At 41.1% G+C, this 9,471-nt stretch overlaps 1 protein-coding gene across 1 annotated transcript; it reads left to right on the forward strand.

Annotated features, from left to right (window-relative positions):
• Nucleotides 1–7,009: 7,009 nt before the first annotated feature.
• Nucleotides 7,010–8,539, forward strand: sox1b (SRY-box transcription factor 1b). The gene has a single exon (XM_084574876.1). It carries the CDS (start codon nt 7,441–7,443, stop codon nt 8,497–8,499), a length of 1,059 nt encoding a protein of 352 aa, XP_084431002.1. The 5' UTR covers nt 7,010–7,440; the 3' UTR covers nt 8,500–8,539.
• Nucleotides 8,540–9,471: the final 932 nt, after the last annotated feature.

Genomic DNA, 9,471 nt, shown 5'->3' on the forward strand with positions numbered 1-9,471 from the left:
GCTTTCTACAATATCTGTCAACTAACTACTAGCGCTAGGGAGTAGGGCGGATGACCATCACCTCTACCTTTATCTTTCAACCTTTTATTTCTCACGACGACATAGTTTAACATGAAATCTATGAATGAAGGAAAGATTTTAAACTTTCACTTAATGATCCTGTTAAACACAAAATATTTATGCATTGTAGACCTGATTATAAAAGAGTGTTTACTATATTCTGCCATTAATTAGTGTACACAGTGTTGAGTGCAATGCCATTCTAATGAGGTGTGTAGATTTGAATGTGAAATGCAGCTTCTCTGTTGATCTGCTAAAGGTTGCTTACACCCACTTAGAGCGTAACGTTAATGGAAATCTGTGTTATTTAGGTTTTTAGAAACAAACTGCTTACCACTTGTAAATGCACTGGGAAAACAGTGAATCAGTGTTGTTATGCTAACCGTTAGCATCTGCTGTAGAGAGTCTCTGTTGAGTTCTTGAAGAACCAACAGGTGAGGACACGATGACCACCAACCAACAATCAGAATGTCTTGTTTAGAGCTTGAAAAGCTCCACAATGTTTTCTTAAAATGGTTGTTCTTCCATATTTTATTTATGTTTATGTGCCATTTCATTTTAACAAAGCGTCCATGTCATCAAGTATCTGTTTAAATAATTCCCCAGTTTTCAGCATGCCTGGCAGTAGGAGCCACAGTGATTGTAGGTGAATGTAGACCATGTGATGACACATTTTGATTTTGCCCAAGTACAGAGTTTGTTTTTATAAATAGAGGGTGTTTGTTTTGTGCACATTAGCATTTGAGCACACAATACACATTTCCTTTGGCAACATATGAAAAACTTGGTAAAGAAGACATAAAGCATGTCTGTCCGTCCGTCTGTCTGTCTGTCTCCACGAGTTTCAGACCGTTACTCCTAGCACCTATTAGCAGTGAGTGATGTGGCCACTAATTGTGAGAGTACTTGGAGAGAAATGACAGCAGGCCTTGTTAACACCCTACACGCAATGGTGGATTTTTCATTTAGAGCAGATGTGACTGTGTCGGTGTTGTCTATAAAAGAAAAAAAAAAACAGCTCAGATTATGTACTTTTGCCGTGGCTTTGTCTGGTAAGAATACTGTGAGTGTGCCTTATCTGTATGAGAAATGAAAAAGTTCTGGTGTAAACGCTGACTTCTCTGCCAAGCAGCCAAGGCTGCAGGCAGACAGGCAAAACCCATTAGCAAGGCTCTGTTAGCTATCGTCTTGTAAACCGAGACCCCAGGCATTCATTAGGCATCAATCAAAGGACGAGGTGTGATGATTAAATGATGAGTGCAAATGCTTAACAGTGTTCGGTACACCAGGCCACTTTACTCTGACACTTGAAAATGGGGGAAAATGGATGGAAGAAAGATGTTAGTCTCTGTGAGGACGACTAGAACTGGTTGGAACTGGATGGTTGCAACTGGTTAATTTATTCATGGAAGTTATTAAAGAAAGTGAATTTCAAAACCTTGAAGTCAATGCTTGATGACGCCTCCGAATGCTGGTGGAGCAAAGGTAATTCAAAGTGCTTGCATTGGCTCTCAGCAATCATCGTTAAATTACACTCAATTTAGGAATTCAGACTTTGTTCGGTGAGCGTTAAGGAGACTGACGACTTCCAAAAATGAAACTTCAACTATGAATAGGCATCCATCAATTTTAAGTCACATGATTCAGGGTTAAGATTTGGAAAAGGTAGCAGACTAATATTATAGTATGTGTTCATGTTACATCTTTAAAATACATTTTTGTTAAGAATCAAGAATATATGTTCTTGAACTTGGTTTTGATTTATCGAGACAACATTGTGCATATTTTTTACCTTACGCTGCCAGGCATGCTGAAAATTAGACTTCATCTGGATCTGTTCATTAAAAATGTAGAAATTATTTAAACAAAGACCGAATAAATCAAAACTAAGATGAAAGAAAATCTCAAGAGAAAGCACCTGACCTCAAAACAAAGGTGTCCTTACCTGTTGTTCTAAAGACAAGAACATGGCTCCTCTGTTTTCCAGTGCAGTTACAAAGGAGTTAGTTCCTAGAAACCTACACCACCTAGAGTTTCATTCGTGGTATGCCCTAAGTATCAGAAACCTTTACCAGATCAAGCATACAGCTGGGTTTCACATTAAAATCTACACATTTCATTTCGAGTTCATCATACACTATGTACACTAATTGCGGCGGAATACAGTAAACAACATCTCCCCTAATTAGGTCTACGCTGAATACATTTCTACTTTTGTGTAAATAAAATCTGTTGCAGCCCTGGTGTTGAGCCCAGCTAAAAGGCAACACACATAGATGGAATCACAGACTAGACAATGCTGCACATGCAGTTAATCTTACCGTCCTCTCCTGTTATAACCGTTATAACACCTACACTGCACTCTAACTCCAAGCTCTTCTTTCACATTAGTGAAAAAATAAACAGATTGATTTATCAGTGTTGAAAGCACCTCATCACATACTACAAGGTGATATTTGTCAAATGAAATTCATTCCTTTCTAGATGGAGAGAAAATGAGGCTTTAGATTCTTGAGCTTATTTCACATAAAGAACATTTGATAAGATAATAAACCCTCAAGACTTTCTTACTTTATTTACAGTAACTTGAACTGTTTCTGAGCTCTAAACATGACATGCTCGTACTGTACGCATGCATGTGTTTGTGTTTGTCTGCTCTGTCAATGCTGCTGAATTCCAGTAGAGCTGACAGCTTGCTGTGACAGAGAGCTTTAAACAAACCCACCAGGTCGGCTGCTGCACAGGAGAAATGCCTTTGATTCTATTAGGCCTGTGTGTTTTCACAGCCTGTTGTTTTAGAGGTTTTAAGCCAACCTACTGCATCCTTACTGCTGCATAGTTTTATTTTAAATCTAATGATAATGAGACCAGCTCTATTAAGTAGTCCAACAGCTATCACACCTACACTGCACTTTCAACTAAAGAGGTCAGTAGAACTTCTAATTCAATTTTATTTCAGTTTCTTTTCAATATTATCTTCCTGTTTTTCTTTACTAAGAGTGATCTTACTTAAACAAAGTGCTATAGAAACAATAAGGTATTAAATGCTACACTGCATTCAAGATGTTAGAGTCTGTACTAAAGCTAGACACTAATTAATTGGGATTTTAAGCGACACCACAACTGTTTCAACAAGAGTTAGATTGTGTATTTTCTACAGCTGATGGTGGTCAGCACGCCTCCAGTTTGGAGAATCACAGAGGAGTACTGACAGGCAATGAACTGCTGTGGATGGGAACAGCAAAACAACAAATTTATATTTATAAAAACCTAAAACAAGGCTAACCAAAAAATTAAATTCAAAATTAGTTTTGGAGTATACTATATTTAGAATATTATCACCACTTTACATTGCTGTCAGACTGCCTTTTCCAACGGGGAACTGAAGCTGTTGTACTGGTCTGTTCAGAGGCACCAGACTCCATTGACTATAAGGGCAATTTGACCTCCCAGAACACAAGGTCTACTGCTGCTGTTGATTAGTTTGTGTTATTGTGTTACCTGTGTGTGTTCACATGTTAGTTCATATCTGAATTATCAGGTTAAAGCACCAAAGTCACACAGAGGTTGACCAGTAACTCCATGTAAAATTACAGTTTTTGTATAGAGAATAAGAATAATGTTTTAAATATACTGTACGTTTAACTGATGATACTGTTGGAGGGTTTGATTTACATGGTTAAAATATGTTGGCCCTGTCCACAGCAGTCGACCATCTACTGTAGGAAATACACTGACTATGGATAGATATTTCAAACAAATTAATTTCATAGAAACCCAACAATAAGACTTACATGATGTACATGTAAACCATTACATGAGCTGAAAACTTGTTACTGAGAAGAGCACTATGAACAGGAAACACTAAACAACTTTACAATCCTCTCACTCAGGGTTCAAACTGCAGTAACCCCAGCAGAAGGACAGGCAGCGTCCCATTAATGCGATGGCTCCTCTGACACTAACAATACCTGGTAGAGCACTCTGGGTATTTCCACTCAGCCCGGGCTGTCCGAACCGAGAATAGATAGGAACATTTTCATTCTTAACACAGACAACCAGGAGTATATGCTCGAGTTTAAACAAGATGATCACTTTATCTAAACTCACTGTTAGAGGTAAAAGTTTCTCATAATTGCAATATGAACATTCATTCATTAATTTTCTGTAACTGCTTGTCCTCTGGAGGGTCCCAGCGGGGCGAGAGGCGGGGTACACCCTGGACAGGTCACTAGTCTATCACAGAGCTAACACAGAGAGACAGACAGCCCAGATTGGTAATAAAGTTCTAAAATTAGGTCAGTTGTGTTGTTAACTGCATCAGAAATATTGTTTGTTTGTTGCAGATTTGGGAGAAACTGCTGACAGCAGATATGAGTGCAGCCGTTTAGTTTCACTGGAAACAATCAGCCCTGCAGACCTTCACTGATCTACAGTAGAGACCAACCTGAAATGAATCTGCCTGTGATGTGCCATCGTCCCTGAAGACGTCAGAACAAATAAACTCTGGACTGATCTTTCAAAGCTACAATCAACAACTCCAGCTTCACATGTTCAAAACTACAGAGGTGTGAGAACTTAATCAGCAAATGAACGGAGCTGATGTTTCTGAATAACACGCTGTCTGCCTTAGCACCCAACACAGAATAAACTGCACGTGTTTGTTTGCTACATTATACACATCTTCTCTGTAAAGTTAGCGTAACACATTGCTCCATTTACAAATATGAACAGACTTTGAACAACCACCATCTTGTTAAGTGTTATTCTTATCCATCATTAAAGTGACCTGTATCTGAACCTTGTAGCCACAGCTTCCCCTTCTGATACACCCACTGTTGCACTGACTGAACAAGTTAGCACATGTATCTGAAGAAGTCATTAGGATGATCTGAAATGAAGGGTTTATAACACACATCGGTCTAATTCAGTTAGTGAAAGCTTCACATGTTGGTTTAGTTCCACTGTTCCTTTAACAACACATTAAAGAACATGTGAAGTAATAATAACCTACATATTTTTGACTTTAAAAATGGATGTGGTCAGGGGAATTTCATCCTTTTCAGTTTGAGGTCAAAAACTATTCATTTCCTAATTATGTTCTGGAAAAATATTTTAGAATAAGCATAAAATCAACCAGTTGCATTTGGGCTTTAAGGTATGATGGCTCATTAAAAGACAACAACATAGCTGTACCCATTTTGTTAAACTAAAGCTATGCGACTTACACCGTCACTACCTTCTCTGTTCAGACCGGTCAAGGTCAAATACAAATAGTTCTCCAAAGCATTACGACAAACGAATAACACAGAATCAACGAAGATTTCTGTCCATATCTGTGACTGAATACTGTTTATCTGTTTTACTGCCTTACTTTGTTTCGCAGCATGACACGTGACATGAGACACAGTTAACAGATCTGAGAGGTATACTCAGTTATCACACAAAGATAATAGAGAGGCATCGACTCTCTAAGGTCATCCTGTAAAACTGTGTTGTCAATTAAAACCTGCAGATGACCTGATGAAAAAGTTGATTTTGATCAGCATCCTTGTTAATTCACTGAGCCTCCCTCAGCCTCGGCCGTGAAATCAAAAAATAGAACAATAGTGCCCACTCACAGGAGGTTATTATCCAGTCAAATATTAAACATGTCCATCAGGTCTGTAATCTGATTTCTGCCTCAAAGAATTACTCTGCTTAGTTTTCTTGTGCCTGGAAATAAAAAGGCAGAGAGAAGAGAGGAGGCTGCCACAGTGGGCACATCACAGATCATAGAAGCCACTTAACAGCACTACACCCTACTGGTACAAGGGAGCCAGGGGAAAAAATCCAGTCATGCCAGTGTGCCAGTGTATTCTACCAGCTCACAGAGAGGAAAGCAGCACCTGACAGATGCCACTTGGGAGCATAATAAAGAGGGCTGAAAAGATCCCGCACTTGACGGGAAGCCAGAGAAGCTGCAGACCTGAATACACAACAACAAATTGTAAATGTATTATAAGTATCCGTTCCTTTTTAAATGTCTGTAGGGTCTTAATAATGCCAAAAAATGGAACCAAATGCATGTCTTGAGTCTTGCTTTCAGATTAAATATTTAGATTTCCTGTGTTTGTTAGTTTTGTATAAAAAATAAACTGAATATCTTTTTTACATTTTGGACAACTTGAGGAAACTGTGAAAATAATCATTAGAAATGTGTATTATTAGAAGTAGTATATCATAACACACATACTCGGAAAGAATACACAATAAATTTGTGTTGTTTAAAAACAGTCTGTCATAACAGCCTAAACATTTATTATTTTTGCAAACAAGAGCATGTAATCCTAGACATTATTATAATAAAATGAAACATTACAGGATTACTGTAGTTTTTCTTGTTTTTGTTTTTTTTGTTCCCCCTCCCTCTGTCTCTCGTGCTCGCCACCAAACAAAAGGGGCGCTTTTGAATGGCACGTGCTCCGGGCGTCAGTCACCTGTTTCCTAGCAACGGGCACAACAGAAAAGCACCTGTGGCTCTGAATAGGAGGCAGTGTTGGCCTTAGTTTGACAAAAAAACTGGGACAAATTTAAAGAGCCTATTTAGGTCATAATGTACACTGTAAAAGATTATAAAATAAGTTATTAAAAACATACTGTTTATGTTTATAGAATAATAACGACGCCGAACTGAATATCACGTTTAATTTAGTCTTTACGAAGTTTGGTATTTTTTGTAGGGCCTATTAAGATGATGAATAAATAAGGCTTTGATGAATCATTCGGTTTTATAAGGCTGTTGTATTTAATTTATTTGTTGAGTCTATTTCCTTAAATTTGAAAGTTTTATTTGTTACAAAATAATTGTGCTTATATTTTTCTTCTCCTCTGTCTGTCCGAAGCATGCGCAAAATTATGGGAATTAAATTGTTAGTGTGTTTTTTTTTGTTTTTTTTTTTAGCTCCACACATGAAAACAGATGACAGAGGGAGTCATTTTTAGGTCTCGCGCTCCGACGTCACCAGAACCTCGAGCCCCTGCATGCAAATCACGTCTGCGCTCGAGCCTCTCCATTGGCCGTCTCTCGCTCATTTAGCTGCTGTCAAAGCGCGCGGCCCGGGCACGCTCCGGTAACTTTTCCCAGTACAGCTTCAACCAAAGTAAGCTCAAACAAGCGGTTTCCATTCTTCTCGGCGCTCGCGGATGACAGGAAAAGGCGAAAGGGGGAAGTGCGGAGCAGGTTTACCTCTGAGTGGATTTCACCCTGAGACTAGAGCATTTTCAATCTGTCTCTCTCTGTTTCTGTCACTCTTTATCTCCCTCTTCCTCGGAGGTTCAGCTGAGCGCGGGCCAGCCTGAATGTTTCTGTGTATTTGGTGTCCTACCAAGACCAGGTGAATGTACAGCATCATGATGGAAACGGACTTACATTCCCCCGTGGTGCCTCAAACCAATCCATCTAACCCGGGGGGACACGCGGGAGGAGGAGGCGGGGGGGCCGGAGGCAAAGTCCCCCAGGAGAGGATCAAGAGACCCATGAACGCGTTCATGGTGTGGTCCCGGGGCCAGCGGAGGAAAATGGCCCAGGAGAACCCCAAGATGCACAACTCGGAGATCAGCAAGCGACTGGGCGCAGAGTGGAAGGTGATGACCGAGGCCGAGAAGAGACCGTTCATCGACGAGGCGAAGCGGCTCCGGGCCATGCACATGAAGGAACACCCGGACTATAAGTACCGGCCGCGAAGGAAGACCAAGACGCTGCTGAAGAAGGACAAGTACTCGCTGGCCGGCGGGCTCCTCGGCTCCTCAGCAGGTGTAGGGATGGGTGGGCAGCGGCTGGAGAGCCCCGGAGGGGGCCACGCGGGGGCAAACGCGGGCTACGCTGCGCACGTGAACGGCTGGGCAAATGGCACATACTCGGGCCAGGTGGCGGCTGCAGCGGCGGCGGCTCACGCCATGATGCAGGAGGCACAGCTGGCATACACGCAACACCCGGGTTCCGGAGCTCACCCGCACCACCCGCATCCGCACCACCACCCCCACCACCACCCACACAACCCGCAACCCGTGCACAGGTACGACATGAGCGCCTTATCTTACAGCCCCATCTCAAACTCTCAGAGCTACATGAGCGCCTCTCCACCGGGCTACGGCGGGATCACCGGCTACACTCACCAACACCAAAGCTCCGGTGTCTCCCCTGTGTCCGGAGCGATCGGAGGCACTTTGGGGTCCCTTGTGAAATCTGAGCCTAGCGTGAGCCCACCGGTCTCCACCGCACGCGCACCGCCGTGCCCCGCGGGAGACCTGCGGGACATGATCAGCATGTATCTGCCGACCGGCGAGGCGGCGGGGGACTCCTCCGTTCAGAGCAGACTGCATGTGCTCCACCCGCAGCACTACCAGAGCAGCGGCTCCACTCCGGTAAACGGGACGGTTCCTCTGACCCATATTTAAATCTAAATGTACTATAAGCACTACAAACCACAACCAAATATTTAAACTCTAAATGTGGACGCAGGCTGCTGACGAATTGTAAATTATAGGCGGTTATAGCCATAAAAATGCAATCACTTTGAACAAACTTTTTTTATTGTTATTATTTTCTTTCAGTGATGATTATTTTTTTTTTGTCTGTCCGAGCTAAAGGAAAGCGTATCCGATTTACTCCTGCTCTCTGGAACAGAGCATGCCAAGTGTTGACACGATTTAAATTATAATCCGTGAAGGCTGGTGCATTTTTTGAGGGTTATTTTTCCCGACTTTTCTGTGGAGTTCAAGGCACCAGCTGTGTGTTTGAGGGAATCCTAAAAAGCTTTTTAAAGAGGGAGGCGTATAATAAACGGAGGGCGGTGTGGAGGATGTGTTTTAAAAGTTTCTAGGCTGCAGTTTAAATTGATTTCCAGTTTTAATGCTTGTAAACATGTGAGTCAGTCGGTGTAATTTGAATTTGTTTCTGTTGTTGTAAAATCTTGTAAATTGTGAATAAATAGGCCTACTGAAAACGCTTTTATGCAATTGTACATAATTTACAAAAATACCAAGACACATTTTCGGGTTTGAGACGAAACAATTTTGCGCTTAGTTTAATACATTTTCCAAGAATTTCCTCTGTCTTTTTAAGCAGGCCCATGCATTTATGAAATACGTTTTAAAATGCTGTCAGCTCTGTTCTGTGGTTGAAAACGAAAAATTACAAACAGTCGTGTTTTCTCATTAAATAGAGCATATACTGTATTACTGGGGTTCTTAATAGATTATTTTCGTTATAATAAGAAACACTGGAAACAGGAGCATATTTTGCTTTTTATTCTGATTTATCTTTTATAAGATTTACCAGCTAAATCTTGATTTCATCTATTTAAATTCATGCTGAACACCATAATGGGTCATATTAAGGTGATGTCTTTTCATAAATGTTATTTTGAG

Source organism: Chelon labrosus (assembly GCF_963514085.1).
Source record: "Chelon labrosus genome assembly, chromosome: 24".
Classification (NCBI taxonomy): Eukaryota; Metazoa; Chordata; class Actinopteri; order Mugiliformes; family Mugilidae; genus Chelon; species Chelon labrosus.